The following is a 21,572-nucleotide window of genomic DNA, read 5'->3' as shown; positions in this document are numbered from 1 at the left end:
AGATATGAAAGAATATTCAAATTATGAGATTTCTTTTTTTTTTTAAGATTTTATTTATTTATTTCACACAGAGAGAGAGACAGCTAGAGAGGGAACACAAGCTGGGGGAGCAGGAGAGGGAGAAGCAGGCTCTTGGTTGAGCAGGGAGCCCAATGCAGGGCTCAATCCCAGGACCCTGGGATCATGACCTGAGCTGAAGGCAGACGCCTAACGACTGAGCCACCCAGGCACCCCTCAAATTATGAGCTTTCTTACTTAAGAATACTTCTACTCTTCAGGCTAGTATTGATGATACTGGGACTTAAGTGACACAGGACTCGTGACCCTGATCTGACGACAATCTTGCAGTCTTGTTTTCCCTGACTTAAAAAAAGACACATTTGGAAAATGTGCAAAAAGCATACATCCATATATTCATAATCCTGCATTTTCCTTGGCTCAGATATCTTGGGTAAATTGGAGAAGTTATAGACCTGTATGTAACTAAACAATGGAATAAAAGGTGGAAAAATGCAATGATGGTTAGGTCCCAAATACATACCTTTTGGGTCTCGTAGGCACGTTCTTTCAAATATCAGCAGCAGATTGGAGGTATTGGCTTTCACTTTGCTAAAACCAAAATTCATGGCAGGAAACAAGTACAAATGTTTCTACTTGAAAGAACTGTAAGCTCCATCCCTTGAACTAAACTACTTATATACAGCAGCCCCAAAATCTTATGTTTTCCCACCACAAGACTGTCAAGTGATGGGAAAACATCTTGAACTCCCCAGGAGAGATTATGCAAGAAGATTTTGAGCAGAGGCAGTATATCGCAACAGTTACATGCCTGGGCTCCGAAGCCACACCACCAGGCTGGGGTCCTGACTTTGCCACTCTCTAGATCCATTGATGTCAGGTAAATTACTGCATCTCCCTTCCCTGGACCTCAGTTTCTGTATCTGTAAAATGGGGTTAATAGTAACAACTTCAGGGGTTGTTGAGAAAAGTACAGTTGATCCTTGGAGAACACGGGGGTTGGGGCGCCCAGTCCCCAGCCCCCTGCGCAGTCAAAACTCCTGCATAACTTTTGACTCCCCGAAAACTTAACTACTGACTGACCAGAAGCCTTAGCGACAAAAGTCAATTAACACGTTTTGTATGTTATATGTATTATGATACGTATTCTTACAATAAAGTCAGCTAGAAAAAGATGTTATTAAGAATCATAAGGCAAAAAATCATAAGGCAAATGCATTTACAGCCCTGTACTGTATTTATCCAAAAAATCCATGTATAAGTGAACTCATGCAGTTCAAACCCAGGTTGTTCAAGAGTCAACTGCAACTGAGTCATTACAGGTAAAGCACTTAGAAAAGTGCTACAGTCTATGGTTTATAACTGCAGCCTAATAATATTAGTTATTACTATTATTATTATTCCATGCGCTCTCTCCACATGCCATTCCCCCTGTATCTCCACATATTCACCAACGAAGAAGATCCTCCCCTCCTTACAAATCAGAAAATGGGAGCTCAGAGAGACTGAGTAATGCACTCCACGTCCCACAGTTAGCCCTGGTCGAACCAGACTTTGGATCCAGCACATGGTATTAATCACAGGTTTCACAGCCTCCCAAGTCAGCAGTTCAAAAATACACAACATAGACCCATTCCTTTGTTTGTTCGTTCACTCCTTCATTCACTAAGAGCTTACAGTGTGCCAGGCACTGGACGTGGTGTTGGGGATCTAGACATGAACTAGGCAGATCAGAAGGGAACAGCCTTCAGGGGCGCCTGGCTGCTTCAGTCAGTAGAGCATGTGACCCTTGATCTCAGGGTCATGAGTTTGAGCCCCATGATAAAGATTACTTAAAAATAAAAGCTTAAAAAAAAAAAGAAGGGAACTGCCTTCATAAAGCTTGTATGCTTGTGAGGGAGACAGATAAGCAAACAAAAATAAACCCATCATGGGCGCCTGGGTGGCTCAGTTGGTTGAGCAACTGCCTTCGGCTCAGGTCATGATCCTGGAGTCCCGGGATTGAGTCCCGCATCGGGCTCCCTGCTTGGCGGGGAGTCTGCTTCTCCCTCTGATCTCCCCCCTCTCATGCTCTCTCTCTATCTCATTCTATCTTTCAAATAAATAAAATCATTAAAATAAATAAATAAAATCTTTAAAATAAATAAATAAATAAACCCATCATGTCCTATCAGACGATGGTAAGTGCTATAAAGAAAATAAGAACAAGTCAGAGGATGGAGTGTCGGGATCGAGATGGAAGGCTTATTTTAGGTAGAAGAATCAGGGAATACTTCCCTGAGAAGGTGAGATAAAACCAATGAGGGGTGTTCTATGGCAAGATCCGGGGAAAAATGTGGAAGGTAGAGTGAACTCGAAGTGCAAATATCTTGAGACAGGAACAAGGTTGGCCTAGCGGAGGAGTGAGAAGTTTGGATTCTGGAGGGAGCTGGTTTGGAGAGAGAAGGTGTAAAAGAGCCTCTTGAATAATAGGGAAGCAAATTAACGGGGGAAATAAGACAGTGTTGCCAGGCACCGCTGAGAATCCACTCAAGCTCTGAGTTCATAAAATTAAGACCAGCAAGCCTGCTTCGTATTTTTAATCCAGCCACATTTGGAGATTTGGTGCTTGGATGCAGACCTGAGTAGGTGAGTAGAGTGTTACCAGATCTGGGGGTTTGGCAGGTAAAGGCAGTAGAGGGGAGAGAGGCAAGGGCATTGAGCCTGTTCCATGGACTCAGGTGAGTGTCTGAGGGCAAGGCCTGAGGGCCATGATGGACGGTGACAAGGTCTAGGGATGATGGCCTGGTGGACGGAGTGAGACCCAACAATGGCTGGAGTGGGGTTCCAGAGGGAGCAAGCTGGAAGTGAGAAGGTAGTAGCTGGAGAGGGGTGCCAGAAATCCACCAGTACTAGTACTAGTACAAGTCCTACTAATGAGCAACACAGAGCGTTACTGTAAGACTATTTGGCTGAGAAGTCATTGTTGATCACCCATACCAGGGGTCGCAAACCTGGCCACATACTAGAATGACCTGGGGAGCTCCTAAAATATACACGGGCCTCCGATTCTCTAATTCCAGCTCAATTGGTTCAGAGGTGGGGGTGGCAGTGCCCGAGGTTTTTTAAAAGTTTCCCAAATAATTCTGAAGTGCAGCCAGGGCTGGAGTTGATTGGTCTAAGCAGGCCAACCAGCGGGCCTGAGGAGAGGAGTGGTAAAGAGTATGGACGTGAGCCAGCAGGGCTCCGGGTTGCACTGGAGGAGTGACCTCGAGTTGGTGACTGGCCCAGCATGGGAGGTTTATGGAGATTGGACGGCCTGTCCTTCAGAGCCAGTGGGGAAGGGGCAGCGAGGAGCAGTGGTCCAGGAGTGACCATGAGGAGCAAAGCAGACACCGGCCGCTCCATCAGGCCCTGGGACTCTTGAGGGGTAGCTCCATGTCCTCAGGAGTGAGTTGGGTATCAGTCAGAGCAGAACAGTGAGAGGGACATTCAGAGAAGAGGCTGAGGACCTAGTGGGAGGGGGTGGGAGATAAAGTCAAATAAGGATATGTACTGAGCTGTGTGGGGAAGGAGACCCAGGAGCGCTGGATTGAGGGAATCACAAAGGTAATCACAAGGCATGATGGGATTAGTAGCAAGGCCTTTTAGCGGAAGATGGGTAACTGACTTCAGTTAAAACCTCCCTTTTGTATTATATTTAGACTCTTGGGCGGTATATTAGTTTCCTAAGGCTGCTGTAACAAATTATCACAAACTTGGTGGCTTAAAATAGTAGGAATTTATTTCCTCATAGGTCTGAAGGCCAAAGTCTAAAATCAGGGTGTCAGCAGGGCCATGCTCCCTCTGAAGACTCTAGCAGAGAATACTTCCTTCCCTTTTCATAGGTTCTGGTGGCTCCCATCAATCCCTGGCATCCTTTGGCTCATGGCTGCATCACTCCATTTTCTGTGCCTGTCTTCACATGGCCATCCCCCTCTGTGTCCAAATCTCTCTCTACCTATAAGGGTAACTGTCATGGGGTTAAGGGCCATCCGAATTCAGTGTGACCTCCTCTTGATTACAATTACAAAGACCCTATCTCCAAATAAGGTCACAGTCATGGGGTACTGAGGGCTAGGATTTCAACATACCTTTTTGGGGGGGAACACAACTGAACCCACAACCATTCATGGGGCAATTCATGGAGGGGATGTGACAGCCAGGGCACTGTTCTTACCCCAAGAATACAGGCTCCTGGGGCTGCTCTTAAATCCACGGAGAGGGCACCGGGGTGGCTCAGTCGGTTAAGCAGCCGATTCTTGATTTTGGCTCAGGTAGTGATCTCAGGGTCCTGGGATGGAGCCAAGGCAGGCTCTGTGCTCAGCAGGGAGTCTGCTTCAGGATTCTCTCTCCCTCTGCCCCTACCTCCACTTGCTCATGCTCTCTCTCTCTCTCTCTCTCAAATAAATAAATAAATCTCTAATTCCCCTGAGAGCCTGTCACCACAGAAGAGGGCAACTACAGGCCTGCTTTAGAGACCTCAGTTCCAGGGCAGCGAAAGCTGGAGGTCTCACCAGGACCTCAACCCTGCCTGAGTGAGAAAACAAAGCTGATTCAGTGGAAAACCCATCCTTATAGTGGGTAAGCAATTCAAACAAACTTTGTGTTCATGGCAGGTCAGCAGTACCCTGAACAAATGAATAGCACATATTTGATGAGAAGCTAAAATTGACAAGATAATGAAAGCCTAAAAGATTTCTTATGATCTCAGGCACCTGCGTGGCTCAGTCATTAAGCGTCTGCCTTCGGCTCGGGTCATGATCCCAGGGTCCTGGGATCGTGTCCCGCATTGGGCTCCCTGCTCCTTGGGAGCCTGCTTCTCCCTCTGCTTCTCTCTCTCTCTCTCTCTCTCCCTCTGTCTCTCATGAATAAATAAATAAAATCTTTAAAAAAAAAAAAAGATTTCCTACGATCTCACCACTAGGATCAGGCGGTGAAATTAGAGATAAAGACAATGAAAATAACCTCTCTTGTGCTACAGAACCCAAATTTAGTAAGATGGGTGATGTACTTTATCAATCAATTATCAAGGATTAAGTGCCTATTACTGCAACATTGACACGAGAAAAATAAAACACATGGCACCATCCTGCAAAGGAACCTATCCAGCAGTTGAGGATGTGAAAACACTAGAGCCACAGATGAAAGACAAGATCTAGTTAACTGTTGGGCGCCTGGGTGGCTCAGTTGGTTAAGCGACTGCCTTCTGCTCAGGTCATGATCCTGGAGTCCCTGGATTGAGTCCCGCATCGGGCTCCCTGCTCGGCAGGGAGTCTGCTTCTCCCTCTGACCCTCCCCCCCCCATGTGCTTTCTCTCTCTCTCATTCTCTCTCTCTCTCAAATAAATAAATAAAATGTTAAAAAAAAAAAAAAGATCTAGTTAACTGTTAAATTCATGGTGTAGACAGACTCAGTAATACAGAAATCCCCAAATAGGAGAGATTAATGATCCCAGGATTACTCAAATCGGGCTTCCTGGAGTTTGATAAGTATTTCCTTAGAATCTGTTTTGGGGACCCCAGGCACTAGGCTGGACCCAAAGCCTTCAACCTTAACTCTGTGAGACAATTAGCATCCCGGTTTTCCAGGGGAAGAAACCAATGTCCACACACATAAAGTGACTTGCCCAAGGTCAGACAGCTTGCAGGTTTCCAAGTTAGGGACCAAGCCCAAGTTTTTTAGCCTCAAGTCCATGGCTTTTTGTACAATGCATTGAAGGGTGAGTAGGGTTTGGATCGGCAAGGGAAAAACAAGGAGTGTTTTATGTGTGGGAAATAGGATTAATATTTTATTATCACATTTAGCTAATTGGCTCCCGAGAGCCAGCCTGTATCCCCAGATGTGGAGCTGCTGTCTTAAACTCTTAAAATATCTGGGTCAGTGAGAAGAGGATCACAAGGTCTCCTTATGGTTATTTTTAACTTTAAAATAACCTTTAAAGAAAAGGAGAGGATAAAAATGAAAATATATATATATGTGTGTATATATATATATATATACATATATATATCAGAAATTTTACAAGCTGAAGTGAAAAGGGAATTGTTCAATGGGAATAGCTAGGTGATTGACCCTGACTTGCAAGCTGCAGGGAAGGGTCCCCGGTGGGTCACAGTGGTTCCCGGCTTCATCAGAACCGAGAAAGGTGGCCTGGAATCCACATCAGAAAGTAAGCCTGAGACAGGAGCAGAAACCAAAGGCAGGAGACATGCAGGTGCTGGTACCACTTCCCCAGACCTGCCTTCAAAAAAGACATTGCCCTTGATTCTTTCCTCAGAAAGTAATGGAGAAAGAGAGTCAGGTGGGCCTCGTCCAGCTTCTACCACTGGTGTTTTGCATGTTTCAGAACAAAAGGAAAGGAAGAGGAATCTTTTAAGCAATTGCCCTGGGTAATGTGAGAATGACACCATTTGACATGGGAATGATGCTCTTATGAAGAAAAAGTATTCTGAGTATTGCTTTCTGTCTTTTGAGACAAATGAGCCATAATACAAACCCCCTGCACAGCTTTCCCATCAGGAAAGATACCAGGAATGAAGACGCAGTAAGTGCCAGAACATATGTCTCCCAGGACCTCAAAGGGAGAAGTTCCTGCAAAGCATCCCACTGTGTCACGTGTCCAAAGCAGCACGTAAGAACAGCAAGATGGGCACTTTGCTCCACTGGGTCCCATGTAGGGGGAAATTGTCCTCAGATAAAGGTCCTGAGACGAAGGAACTTCTCCCTGGTTGCATCTGTAAACCAAGGCCCTGATCATAGCAAATGTTCACTAAATGCTGAACGTCGTTGAAGGCTAAGACTAACATATACGATGCAAAAAGACAACTATGCAAATCCATGTCTCTCTAAGGGCTGAATTGAGTGCTACGGGAGTTCCTAAGCGAGCAAGATCAATATGAGCTGCTTTCCCGGAGGAAATGAGCCTTCAGCGGGGCCTTGAATGGATATAACTTGCACAGAAAAGGAATGAGAGGGGCTTGGTGCAGAGAAATTCATTTCTTTAGGCTCTGTGTATGTACACCACAGACACATAGTGAGCAAAGCACATCTTGGTCCCCGCACTCACGGAGCTCATTATCTAGCAGTCCATCTCCTTAGAATAGAGGGTACTGATGGGTCGTGACAAAGGCTGACATTTATTTAGGGCCTATGATGTGCCAGGCACTATGCTAAGTGCTTCACAAATATAACCTCATCTGACCTCACTGCAACTCAAGGATAAGGGGGTTACTATTACCACCATTTTATGGACTCGAAGCTGAACTCACACAGCTAATGAGTGCTGAGGCCAACATTCAAATCGAGGGCTGTCTTGGCTTCTGGGCCATTTTCCTTCCATTCTACCCCATGGGAAATGAGGTCAGGGGAGATGGTACGGTGGGTGGAGTGCTTGGAAGCCAGGCAAAGCAGTTCATATTTGCTATGGTGGAAATAAGAAGTTATTTGTTATCAATTCTCTCTTCCTGCTGTTCCTGGATCTCCTCTGCCAAAGTCGGATTCCTTAGGGTACACAGGAGATTCAGAGGACCCTCCAGGCAAGACACAGTCTCTCCCTCCAGATCTCCATCGGCTTTCCGGCATAGTGAACTGCAGTGGTCGTCTTGAAAGGAAATTTCAGAGTCATTATTTTTCTCTCTCCCTTAAATTCTAAACCTATAGATGCCATTAAGAAACCAGTCCCGGGCGCCTGGGTGGCTCAGTTGGTTAAGCGACTGCCTTCGGCTCAGGTCATGATCCTGGAGTCCCGGGATCGAGTCCCACATCGGGCTCCCTGCTCGGCAGGGAGTCTGCTTCTCCCTCTGACCCTCTTCCCTCTCGTGCTCTCTATCTCTCATTCTCTCTCTCTCAAATAAATAAATAAAATCTTAAAAAAAAAAAAAAAAGAAACCAGTCCCCATGGTTTTTCTCATCCAGCCCTGTACTCACCTTTTTTAGTTTTCCTAAGATCTGTAAGAACCCTCAAAGTCGCCCCAAAACTGGAACACCCAAGGGTTTTTGTTTGGTTTTAATTTTGTTTAAGATTTCTTTTGGGGGGGGCGGGGAATGCCTGGGTGGCTCAGTTGGTTAAGCGTCTGCCTTCAGCTCGGGTCATGATATCAAGGTCCTGGGATCGAGCTCCACATTGGGCTCCCTGCTCAGCGGAGAGCCTGCTTCTCCTTCTCCCTCTGCTGCTCCCCCTGCTTGTGCTCTCTGTCTCTCTCTCTCTCCATCTCTCTTTCTGTCAAATAAATAGGTGAAATCTTTAAAAACATTTTTTTTTCATTTTTTTAAGCAATCTCTACACCCAACATGGGGCTCAAACTTATAATCCCAAGATCAAGAGTCGCATGCCCTACTGACTGAGCCAGCCAGGAGCACCCCAGTCTTTAGATGGCATCTTACCACCCAAAACAGCCAAAGTGGAAAGAGAGATGCTTAAAGTTCTCCTTACCTTTATTTCTCCACCTTCACAGGGAGGAAAAGAGGGTGAAAGAAGAAAGATCTGCATTCTCTCCACCTCCCTTGAGGACAAGGGATTGTCCCTGCCCTCAGTGCTCTCCTTCATTTCTGAGTTGGGAAACACTGCTTCCTAATGAGGCCAGGATCAGGAAGCACAGGGTGAAGGTCAACCCACCTGAAGGAAATAGATTTAGAAATGCAACAATAAAAGTGGAAATTCTCACACTCATACGGGTATGTTTATCAACTACAAAACACTTCCACAGACATCCCTTCAGTTGAATTTTTCACAATAATTAGGCAGGTTTTAATGTTGATATTACCTTTTTTTTTTCTTTTTGAAGATTAGGAAACTGAGGTACAAAAAAAAAAAGAAGTGACTCCCTAGGGTCAGAGAGGTAATACTTGCAGCCAGGCCCACTGAGCTCTAATTCTGTGCTCTGTCCTCTCCGGCATATCCACTCAGGAACCTTGAACTGGCCAAGGACACCAGTTGGGAAGAGGGAAGCTTCATGGCCACTCTCTACGGTGCCATCCTCCAAGATCAGGGAGATTTACCCAAATTGGGTTTTTTTTAAGATTTTATTTTTTTATTTGAGAAAGCACACAAGAGGGGGTTGGCGGAGGGGCAGAGGGAGAGGGAGAAGCAGACTCCCCGCTGAGCAGGGAGTCTTAGGCGGGGCTCGATCCCAGGACTCTGGGATCATGACCTGAGTTGAAGGCAGACGCTTAACCAACTGAGCTACCCTGGCGCCCCCCCAAATTGTTTTAATTTCATTTTATAATCTCCTATGAAACTATCCTCCAGAAATACACATATTTCTCTTATAATATTTGATTTTGGTCCTAGCAATCTTTGAGAGTAGTAAGTTCCATATGTGTGCTATTCCTATGTAAAAACCTGCTATTTTTACTTTGCCCTGAAACTATTTCTTTAAAATGATAAAGTTGTCCCTACCTCTGGGATTTAATAGATTCATATTTTTATTCTATGATTTTCATTATTTTATAAATTTCAATCATATTCTCCTCTCAGACTGTGTCTTTCCAGAATGAAGAGCCATAATTCTTTTATCAGCCCTCACAAAAGAACCCTCTCTACCCTCTGGATCAATTTAGGCATCCTTCCCTAGACCTTGTCAGGTTCTGTATGTCTTTGAGGTACATCAGATCATCGGGTGCCCGTCACTTTGTCCATTACTCTGTATAAAAGAGCACAATGACTTCAGCTAAAATAAAGTGTAGAAATATTTGAGAGACACTTTTAAAAATCAAACCATTCCTTTGCTCCATGTCAGCCCAACATATGCTGAAAAAAGACACGTTCTGCTTCAACTCTGAATTGAATTTCAACACGCTGGTACTAGACAACCTCATAATCTATCATGAAAATGACAATTTACAAAGTGCTTTCACATACAGGATCTCAGTTGGCCATCACATGAACCATGCAAGGTAGAAAAAAACGCATTATGATCTTCATTTTTCACATGAGAAAATTGGAAAGATGAGTCTAGCCCAAGGTCAAACAGCTGGAAGTACAGCCTGAGTTGCTGATCATCCATTGAGAGAATCGTGCTTTATCCACTGTGCAATACAATACAGCCTTCCTGATGACCTCTTGTGATTTCTGTTAAAGCACCAAACTAGCCCTCTCCAGGGCCCTTTCGGTGGTCCACAGCACAGTCACAAAACACTCTCTAGCCCTATTGAGAGGAAGGATGTTTACGGTTGGTCTAGACCCTTGTCCCTTCTCTCTCCGTGCTGTCTCTACAATCTTATCACAGGCACTGATGGTACCCTCCATGCACATGACACCCAAATTTGTTATCTCTAGGCCACACCTCTCTTCCGAGCACTGGACAAGTACACAAAACTACAGTTAACATCTGGATGTCTCAGTATGTACAAAGACTCATCCTCTGACCCCATCATATCCCCTGCCACTGCCAAGACCCAATTCTCTTCTGATGCTCCTCCTCTCAAATACCTCCCCGGGAAGCTAGGAATCATCTTGACATTTCGTTCCCTCTCCCCAACGCTGCTCGTATCCAATCTAACACCAAGTCCTTCCACTTTTGCCTCCTGCAGTGCTCTCTATCCTGTCCATTTCTCTTTCCGCATCATCAGCCTCATCAGCCTGCCGGCAGCCTCATCTCACGACACCTGTTTCCATTGCTCCCACTCCAGCCCCACTGCCCTTCTTTTAGCCTGTCTCCCTCACATGCTTTCATTTGCCAAAGGGCCCTAGAACATTCCTCCCTTTCTTCCCTGCCTCTTTAAATTCCTAGAATTAAATGTTCCAGAAGCCTCCATCTTCAGACAGAGTTTGAAGGGTCTTTCCTCAGGGAAACCTCTCTTGACCTCCCTGAGTTACGTTCCCCCATTATATTTTGCAGGGCACTAATTTGACATGGTTTTGTGATTTTAATTAATGTCCATCTCCCCTACTAGATTTGTAAGCTTCTGCTCACCGTCATATATTTCCTGTGCTGCTCTGAGCTTGGCACACAGAGGCACAGCCTTACATCAAGGTGAATAAATGAATAAGCCCACTAACAAGGAAGTGGTTGCATATGATACACATCCTCATTATGGAACAGAAATAAGCAGCTGTTAAAAAATGAGACATCTATATTTACTAATATGGAATGGTGTTCATGACATATTATTGATTAAAAGCTGTACATTACACAATAGTATGCGTACTATGATCAGTTATTTTTAAAACCTATGTATGTCTTTAAAAAACAAAACAAAACAAAACTCTAGAGGTGCCTGAGTGGTGCAGTTGATTAAGCAACCAACTCTTGTTTTCGGCTCGGGTCATGATCTCAGGGTCATGAGACTGAGCCCCATGTCAGGCTCCATGCTCAGCACAGAGACTGCTTGGGATTCTCTCTCCTTCTCCCTCTGCCCTGCCCCACCTAGTGCGTGCACTCTCTCTCTCTCTCTCAAATATATAAACAAATCTGAAAACAAAAACCCTCTGTGTATGCATACATATGTGTGTGTTTAAAGGGCCTGCAAGACCAGCACCAAACTGCCTCCACGCTTTCCGCGGAGAATGGGAATAAGATAGGTTAGAGAAAAATAGGCTAACAATTTCTACTCACAAACTGCTTGCTGCTTTGACTTTTTTCAATGGCCACGTGGTATTGTTGTAATGATTTTAACAAAATCCATTTTTAAAAATAATGAGGCGATTCACTGAAGTTTAGGAAATGCTTTCTAAATACAGCAAAAAATAAAAACAACTATCACTTTGTATGGGGTTCCTCAACAATAGCAAGTTCCAGAAGCCAGCACACTTGCAGCTCAGAGCTTCAGTGGAGCATAGGCTGTGACAGAGAGGCCAAAGGAAGAGAATAATGAGGCAGGCCAGCATTTGTTTGCTTCATCTGGGTCTTCCCTTCACGTGACTTCTATAAACAATAAATATTTTGAAAAATCACTGCTCTTGGATTCACTCGAACAATCTGAGAAAGAAGATAAGTGAAAGAACAGCGTACATTTTTCTGAGTTTTGTTGTTGTTGAATACAAGTAGTTATGCGAGGACACCTTTATTTCTCTTCGCCTGCTAAGTAACAAATGTTTTGTGGTCTTCACCATAGCTCCAAGGGACAAGACAGCTTCCTGAAGCCACAGACTGTAGAAGGAGCAGGGCCAGATACGCTGGTGATGTGGAGACAAGATGACTCCACAGCTACCAGCACGAAACGTCCCTCGGGCTGCTGAGAGAAGTGTGTGCAGGTGGACAGGCCCACGGTCAGGAAAAAGGAAGAGGTAGGTGTGTGGGGGTGATTTCTCCAGCAGCCAGCCTGCAAGGAAGAGCTGGGAAGTCTGTGAACGTGGAATAAATGGCTGTCACTTGGAGCTGCACTGATTCTTTTTTCAGACTAATGGCTCAGATGGTGGAACAACCAAACAGTGACTAAAATATGAGTCAAATGTTTCCAAATCATGCCAATGAAGCAGGGACATGGCAAGCAGAGAGCGGGTCATTAGGGGTTCTGATCAGTACTCGTTAAACCCGGAGAAATTCACTCTCCTTAATGACTGCCTCTTTCAATCTAAGTCATTTTGACATTAGTGAGCTGAGGACAATAAATCTTTATGGCTAGTACACCTACTGATCAGCTCTGAACAGAGGGAAAGGGGGCTCCCAGCTGGGCTTGTGCACCTTTCCCAATCTCTCCTGGGATCTGCCCAGCTTGTCTTGTTATCCCACAGGGTGTCAGGAAATTCTTAAATTAGCCTCAGAGTTGGTGTCTTGATATTTTTGAAAACCAACTTTCATTTAAATACACAATAGCTCATTTTAAGAAGTAATTTGGGGGGGTGGGGGGAGCAGGTAAGGAGAGGCAGACCATTAAATGGAACCTCAGGGCAGGCAGCTCCCAGAAGGCGTGGAAGAGGCACAGCGTGGGCTCTGAGCCTCACAGAAGCACCACGTGGGCCCACAACAGTCACAAGGGTGGTTTCCCCTCCCCCTCCTTCTGCTACTTTCTCGGTTTCAAATTCTTTCCCCAAATGTTCACTTCCTATTTTACAATTCAATTTTTCCAAAAGCTTTTTTGGTGAGGAGATCCTGAGAAGATTGGTGTTTCCAAATGGCCTGAGGTACTTAGCAGAAAACAAAGCCTCTTACCACATTTATTGTTAGACGACTTCGTCAAGAATAAGGTACCCCCAATCCCTGTGGAGTCAGCTGTCTGTTTTCTTACCGCCCCACCACTCTCCTTTCGGGGGATTATCACTCCTGGGGCAGGAGGAGTAGAGAACAGAGCTCAGCACTAAGAAATATAGAAGGCTTTGCCCCGCAGACCGGAGACTGTAGGCGGAGACTGGAGCTTATTTCAACCTGCACTGGGCACTCTGCTCACACTCTCTGTTCTCTTCTCCTAATGGATTCACTTAGATGTGAGGGTAATATGTTGTGCTTTTTTTTAACATTTTTTATTGTGGTAAAATATATGTAACATAAAAAATGACCACTTTAGGGGCACGTGGGTGGCTCAGTTGGTTAAGCATGTGCCTTCGGCTCAGACCATGATCCTGGGGTCCTGGGATCGAGCCCTGCATCGGGCTCCCTGCTCAGCAGAGAGCCTGCTTCATCCTCTCCCCCCTGCCTCTCTCCCTAGCTTGTACTCTCTCTCTCTCAAATAAATAAAATCTTTTTTTTATGACCATTTTAACCATTTTTAAATGGACAGTTCAGTGACATTAAGTACATTCGCACTGTCATGCAACCATCATCACCATCCACCTCAAAAACCTTTTCATTGGGGCGCCTGGTGGCTCAGTCGTTAAGCGTCTGCCTTCGGCTCAGGTCACGATCCCAGGGTCCTGGGAGAGAGCCCCGCATCCGGCTCCCTGCTCCACGGGAAGCCTGCTTCTCCCTCTCCCACTCCCCCTGCTTGTGTTCCCCCTCTCGCTGTCTCTCTGTCAAATAAATAAATAATCTTTAAAAAAAAAAAAAACTTTTTCATCTTCCCAAACTAAAACTCTGTTCTCACTAAACAATACCTCCCCACTGTGTCCTCCCCCAGTCCCTGGCAACCACCATTCTACTTTCTACCTCTATGAATTTGAGCCCTCTCAGTAGCTCTTGTAAGTGGAATCATATCATCTTTGTCTTTTTGTGATTGGCTTATGTCACTTTGCATAGTGTCTTCAGGGTTCACCCATGTTGTAGCACGTGTCGGAACGTCCTTCCTTTTTAAGACCGGATAATATTCCATTGTTTGGATATACCACATTCTGTATACCTATTCATCTGTTGATGGACATCTGGGTGGTTACCAAGGTAACATATTCTTAACTCACTCCCACAATTTAGGCTTGCAGATAATTTAAAATCAATTCCATTTGTTGAGTATTTAATAAGGGTAACTCACTGTGCTAGGTATTGTGGGAGGTACAAAGGTGAATCAGACATGGCACCTGCTCTCGAGGAACTTACGCTATACTGGGAGAGGAGGAAAAAAAGTGACTAGCATTTGCTAATAGCTTACCATGCACCAGGTACTTTGCCCAATCACTGCACGTATTGCTCATGGCAACATTAGAGGAAGATATTGTAATATCCACTTTACAGGGAGAAAAGGAAGTCTCAAGGACCTTCAGTAACCACCTCCAAAGTGAGGTGAGACTGGGATTCAAACCCACATCGTAGATGCAGAATCTTGTGTTCATTCTAGGGACCAGCTGCTCCCTTTGGTGCAAGGCAGAATGTGACAAATCCTGGGGGGAGAGCTATAGGAAGGTGGAAGGGAAGAAATGACCGCCCTCCTCAGGCCACAAGCTCACGGCAGAGGTCAGTCTTGGAGGTTAGGAGGGCTTATGTTTGACAGAGATAAGGGAGTAGAGGAAACTGTTTGCGCAGAGCAGAGGAGGGTTGGCCGAAAATGTAAGTGCATACAGAGGGGCTCCGGCATGTAACATAAGGTTGCAAAGCAGAGCGGGGCAAAATCAAGGACATAAAGAAATGCTAGCTCGAAGAGTCTGAACTCCACCAACTAGACAATGGGCAGCCATTGTGGGTTTTGAGTCAAACACAGTTACAGCTGTGCTTTGGGAAGGTCACCATGGGAACAGTGCATCACAAGGATGGAGGGGTGGGGGTAGTTTAAAGGTGGGAAAGCCAGTTAGGAAAGTACTGGAATTAGCAGATGAGACATAATTAGGCAGAACGGAAAAGAGGGTATGGAGGTCAGAGATATCTTAGAGGTGGGGATGACAGAACCTGGGCACTAATGCATTATGAACAGGATGACCATACACCCCGCTTTGCCTGGGACACCTGCCTTCCTGGTTCAACTACTAACAGCATCTGTTCACTCTCAAAGACATCCAAGTTAGGGCAATAAAGTATATGTCACACTAATTATGAGGAGTAAGAAAACAGAATCAAAGGTGACTCTTTTAAAAGACTTTGAACCTGGATTAATAAGGAAAGTGGTAACACCTTTAGAAACACAGGAGGGAAATGAGGTTTTTTGGAAAGACGATGAGTTTGGATTTGGACAAGCTGAGTTGGCTGCTGAGGTGAGGGTTTATTTAAGGGAGATAAGCACCTTGCCCGTGGATTTGCGCTGTATCACATGAAGGAAGGCATCATTGACCTAAAAAAATTCCAAAAAAAAAAAAAAAAAATGTGGTCACACTTGTATATTTCAACAAACAGTTGTTGGTAGTTGGAGTCTTAAAATAGCTAAAATATTAAGATGTGTCTCCAATGAACTATACGCAGCTAACTATGCCATACTAACTAAATAATTAATCACCACAAACTCAAAGGAAAAAAAATAATATTTAAGAATAACCCAACCTTGGAATTTTTCTGTCTAAGGTATAGTTTTCAATGTTGTCAGATAAATGACAGCAGGGAAGAAGTCCTCAGGCCTGTCCATACTCTATAATAATATTCCTCTGTGTTCTAGTTTTTGAAGGGATATAGCCACTGCCAGAAGAATCAATAGTTTAATAATTTACAATTTTTATCTTTTTATTAAAATTGTCCTGTTTCCAGCATAACCGAAATTGCAATCTATCTCAAATCCTACTTTTTTAGAAGTACAAGGTTATAAAACATAAATTAAGAAGCAGCCACAGTAATCAAGACAGTGTGATACCAGCAAAAGAATAGATAAACAGATCAATGGAACAGATTAGAGACCAAAAATAGACCCACACAAGTAGAGGCAGCTGATCCTTAACAAAGGAGCAAAGGGAATTCAATGGAGAAAGGACAGTCTTTTCAAGAAATGGTGCTAGAACTACTGGACATCCACATGCAAAAGAAATGAATCAACACATTGTCCCTGTATCTTTCACAAAAGTTAACTCAAAATCAATCTTACACCTATAAGTAAAAGGCAAAACTATAAAACTTTCAGAAGAAAACAGGAAAAAAAAAATCCACATCACCTTGGATCTGGCAGTGAGCACCAAAGCATGATCCATAAAAGAAAAAACTGGTAAGTTGGACATCATAAAATTATAAACCTCTGCTCTGCAAAAAACACTCAGGAGAATGAAAAGACAAGCCACAGCCTGGGAAAAAAACTTTGTAAAGATGCATGTCTCATAAAGAACTTGTACCTAGGGGCATGTGGGTGGTTCAGTCGTTAAGCGTCTGCCTTCGGCTCAGGTCACAGTCTCAGGGTCCTGGGATCAAGCCCCACATCGGGCTCCCTGCGGAGCAGGGAGCCTGCTTCTCCCTCTCCCTCTCCCCCTGCTTGTGTTCCCTCTCTCACTGTGTCCCTCTCTGTCAAATAAATAAATAAAATCTTTAAAAAAAAAAAGAACTTGTATCTAAAATATATAAAGAATTCTTAAAATTCAACAATAAGGGGCACCTGGATGGCTCAGCCAGTTAAGCGTCCGCCTTCAGCTCAGGTCATGATCCCGGGGTCCTGGGATCGAGCCCCATGTCGGGCTCCGCGCTCAGTGGAGAGCCTGCTTCTCCCTCTCCCTCTGCCTGTTGCTCTGGCTACTTGTGCTCTCTCTGTCAAATAAATAAAATCTTAAAAAACAAAACAAAACAAAACAAAAAAAAAACTCAACAATAAGATCAGGTGCCTGACTAGCTCAGTCAGTGGAGTGTGCAACTCTTGATCTCGGGGTTGTAAGTTCAAGCCCCATGTTGGGTGTGGAGATGACTTAAAAATAAAATCTTTATTTAAAAAAAAACTCAACAATAAGAAAACAAACAACCCAATTAAAAAAGCAGCAAAAAATCTCAACAGACACCTCATCCATAAAGACAGACAGATGGCAAAAAAGCACATGAAAAGATGTTCAACATCATACGTCATTAAAGCAATGCACACAAAAACAAGATACCACCACACACCTCTCAGAATAGCTAAAATTCAGAACATGGACAACAGTGGATGCTGGCAAGGATACAGAGCAACAGGAACTTTTTATTCATTGCTGGTGGGAATACAAAACAGTACAACCACTTCAGAGGACAATTTGGTAGTTTCCCACAAGGCTAAACATAATCTTACCATGTAATGCAGCAATTACATTCCTAGGTAATACACTGAAAACTTAGGTCCACACAAATGTTTATAGCACCTTTATTCACAACTGTCAAAACTCGGAAGCAACAGAGATGTCCTTCAGTAGGTGAATGAGTAAACAAACTGTGGTACCTCCGGGCAATGGAATATTATTCCGTGATAAGAAGAAATGAGCTATCAAGCCACGAAAAGACATGGGACAATCTTAAGTGCAGACTGTTAAGTAAAAAAGCCAGTCGGAAAAGGGTCCATACTATATGATTCCAACTGTATGACATTCTGGAAAAGTCACAACTATAGAGACAGTAAGAAGATCAGTGGCTGTCAGGGGTTGGGGTAGGGAGCAGGGGTGAATACGTGGAGCCCAGGGAATACTTTAGAGCAATAAAGCTATTCTGTATGACACTATAATGATGGACACATGACATTATACATTTGTCTTGGCAAAACTTATAGAACTGTACAGCACAAAGAGTGAGCCCTAATGTAAACTATGGACTTCAGTTAATAATAATGTATCAATATTGGTTTATCAATTGTAGCATATGTACCACACCAAAGCAAGATGTTAACACCAGTGGAGGGATTCTTGGGTGGCTCAGTACGTTAAGCGTCTGCCTTCAGCTCAGGTCATGATCCCAGGGTCCCGGGATCAAGTCCCGCATCAGGCTCCCTGCTCCGCGACGAGCCTCTTCTCCCTCTCACTCTCCCTCTGTACTCTCCTTCTCCCTTTCTCTCTCAAATAAATAAATAAAATCTTAAAAAAAAAAAAGATGTTTAACTAGTGGAAACTGGAGGTGGGAGAAGGAATATAGGTAGGAGAATGCTCTATACTTTCTGTTGAATTTTTCTGTAAACCTAAAACTGCTGAAAAAGCAAAGTCTCCTGATATTTAATAAAATAAATAATAAATGCAAAAAATTAAAATTGAAAAAAGCAAAGAATGGAAGAAAACAGAAGTGTCATTATTTGCATATAATAATCTACATAGAAAAACTAACCAAAGCAACGGACAAGCAAATAAGAAAGGTCTGCAAGATTGTGAGGAACGAGATCAGCTAACAAAAATTACTGACATCTCTCTGTATCAAAATAATCCACCAGGAAATATAACAGAAATAAAATAGTGCTTTCAAAGGCAACAGAAACAGTAAAGTACTTATAATTGACATAACTAAGAATGATCCACAAGACTTTATGGAGAAAAACTTTAAAATCTATTTAAAAACGTGAAAGAGCTGAATAAACGGCAATATAACCCTATTCACAAATAAGACAACTTAACATTGTAAAAATATCAATAGCAATACTTCCCCAAATTAATCTAAAAAGTCAATGCAATTCCATTCCAAATTTCAGCCAGATATTTTTTAGGGACTAAACAAATCTATTCCAAAACTTATTAAAAGTGCCTGGGTGGCTCTGTCGGTTAAGCATCTGCCTTCGGCCCAGGTCATGATCCCAGGGTCCTGGGATGGATCCCTGCATCCCACTCATGTTCTCTCTCTAGCTATCTCTCTCTCTCTCTCAAATAAATAAAATCTTAAAAAAAAAACCATAAAATTTACCTAAAAGGATAAAGATTCACAAAGAGCTAAGTCAAATTTTAAAAACTAAGGTGGGGGGGTGGGGGGATGGGTTAGCCTGGTGATGGGTATTAAGGAGGGCACGTTCTGCCTGGAGCACTGGGTGTTATGCACAAACAACGAATCATGGAACACTACATCAAAAACTAATGATGTGATGTATGGTGATTAACATAACAATAAAAAATAAACACACAAAAAAATAAAATAAAACAAAATAAAAAATAAAAACTAAGGTAGAAGAGTGACACTTCCAGATATTAAAACATACTTCAAAGCTATAAAGATAAAAACAGTATGATACTATTATAGGAACAGAAATCTGAACCAAAGGAATAGAAGAGAAAGCAGATTGTATCTGGGAACTTGAAATAAGATGAAGGTAGCACCACAAATCAATGGAGAAACAATGAACTATTTGGTCTCGGAAAACTAGCTCACTACAAGGGGAAAAATAAAAATTGGTTACCTGATTTATACCCAATACAGAGGTGACTTAAGATGGATTAAATCCTTAAGTGTGAAATAAAAGTATAAAGTTAGTAGAGAGGGGCACCTGGATGGCTCAGTCAGGTAAGCCGCCGACTCTGGACTTCAGCTCAAGTCATGATCCGGGTCCTGGAATCGAGCCCTGCATCAGGGTCCATGCTCAGTTGAGAGAGTCGGCTTGAGATTCTCTCTCTCCCTCTCCTTCTGCCCTCCCCCTGCTCACACACTCTCTCTCTCTCAAATAAATAAATCTTTAAAAAAAAAAAAAGTTAGTAGAGAAAAAGAGAGAAGATCGCTGTGGCCCAGACATGACAAAGGACTTTTTAAACATGTCCCAAATAGCACTAACCCATAAGGCAATTTGCTTGATTATATTAAATCGAGACAAAGGTGATAGAGAAATGACAAATTTGGAAGGACAGACCTTTGCAAAGTCTCAAACTAACATCTAGAACCTTGCTACTCACAGGGTGGTTCAAGGACCATAGGCTTCTGCATGATCTGGGAGCTTATTAGAAATGCACAATCTTGAGCCCCCTCCCACCTGTACTGAATCATAATCTGCAGCTTAACAAGATCCCCAGGTGGTTCATATGCACATTAAAATTTGTGAACTAGAGATTACATAAGGAACTTTTGCAAATTGGTAAGAAAGAGGCAGGGAGCGCTGTAGAAAACTGCATGAAGGGCTTAAATTGCTAAACCCAAATGTTTACCAGATCTATAAAGAGATGATTAGAAATCAGGGAAATGCAATTTAAAATAATAAGATGCCACTTCATGCCTCTCAGTTTGGCAAAAATCAGAAAGTAGGACAATGCTACATAGCAACAGGGTGGCGAATAAAGAATTCGCATGCACTGCCGGCAGGGGCATAAACTGGTCAAGCCATCCTGGACAGCAGTTTGCTGTCAAATTAAGTATGCGTATATCCTGTGACCCAACAACCCTGCTCCCGGGAAAATACTCCCAAAGCAACTTTGCACAAGTCCTGACTGTGAGACTGTGGATGACAGTGCTGATTATGGTGGCAGGGAATCAGGTCACCCCCAGAGTGCATCACTAGGAAGCTGATGTGTAAAATCTGGCAGGTGCACACCACGGTGTCCTCTGCAGCAGTGGGAAGCAATGAACTGGAAACAGCACCAGCAACATAGATGGATCTTAAAAAGACTGCACTGAGTGAAAAATGAAGAAACAGAACAAGGTCTACAGCACAACCCTATGATGTTATTTGTGTGACTTGAAAATAAATTAGCGCACAAAAAAATGTATGTTCTAAAAGGAAATATAAATCCAAGGACATGTACCAAACACACTACGGAGAGTGAGTCTGAGGAGAGGAAGAAGAGTGGAGGATAGTAGTGGGCAGTGAGGATAAAGGGAGTAAGTAAATACCGACATCCAGAAATACACAGACGTAAAAACAAAAGATGGTCCAACCGTGCAAATGTGCTTTGAAATGAGGAATATGAATAACCAACCCTTCCCACTTGAAATCCTTCCGCCAAAGCATAGAAAAAATTAATAAAAATAAGCAGAGAAACCAACCAATCAATCAAACGAATCAATTCTCTGCAGCACAAAATCCCCGGTTTCAAAAACATCTGTCTTGAGGGTCTTTGTGCCTCACGGAGACCTTTCCAATCCGTGCAAATTTAGACATACTCAAAAGAGGTGGAAGAGGTCTAAGACACGTGTTTTGAAACATGCACCCCTGCCCTGCCGATCCCGATCACTTGGAGGCACAGCTCAGGTGACTCACAGCTGCATCTCTCCCTCTCAGTCAGAAGCCGCGTGTTCCCAGAGATCTGTCACAGCCCAACGAAAGAAAATACTCGGGAAAGCACGCACGATTCAAGATAGTGATACTTCTTTTACCTGGCATCCTGGAGAAATAAGGAATCTCCTAACAAGTAAACCTTAACTTAAAAAGAATATTGTTCCTTTAAATGCTAGAGCTTCTTTTTAATCATTTTGCAT

At 43.5% G+C, this 21,572-nt stretch overlaps 2 protein-coding genes across 5 annotated transcripts in view; both read right to left on the bottom strand.

Moving 5' to 3' along the window:
- SEC16B (SEC16 homolog B, endoplasmic reticulum export factor) overlaps positions 1–5,322 on the bottom strand; it is a 64,596-nt gene extending 59,274 nt beyond the window's left edge. Inside the window, exon 1 of the mRNA XM_027610159.2 lies at positions 4,217–5,322. The gene's annotated coding sequence lies outside the window, so the exon portion shown is untranslated. The remainder of the gene's footprint in view (positions 1–4,216) is intronic.
- A 28-nt stretch (positions 5,323–5,350) lies between these two features.
- The window catches only part of LOC113931931 (quinone oxidoreductase-like protein 2), a 37,107-nt gene continuing 20,885 nt past the window's right edge, over positions 5,351–21,572 (bottom strand). The window contains exons 10-12 of one of the 4 annotated variants that reach the window (XM_027610170.1): positions 15,559–15,606; positions 8,471–8,653; positions 5,351–7,639 (exon numbers count right to left, since the gene is read on the bottom strand). In XM_027610170.1, coding sequence (XP_027465971.1) covers positions 8,645–8,653; positions 15,559–15,606 — 57 coding nt within the window. In that variant the 3' untranslated portion in view covers positions 5,351–7,639; positions 8,471–8,644. Of the gene's footprint in view, positions 7,640–8,470; positions 8,654–13,933; positions 15,607–21,572 lie in introns of those variants that run through there. The other 3 variants (XM_027610172.1, XM_027610168.1, XM_027610169.2) reach the window with 3 other exon arrangements.

This window comes from Zalophus californianus, chromosome 10, assembly GCF_009762305.2.
Source record: "Zalophus californianus isolate mZalCal1 chromosome 10, mZalCal1.pri.v2, whole genome shotgun sequence".
NCBI classification, from domain to species: Eukaryota; Metazoa; Chordata; class Mammalia; order Carnivora; family Otariidae; genus Zalophus; species Zalophus californianus.
Note: the sequence above shows the minus strand (reverse complement) of the source record. Positions and strands in the feature narration are given on the sequence as shown.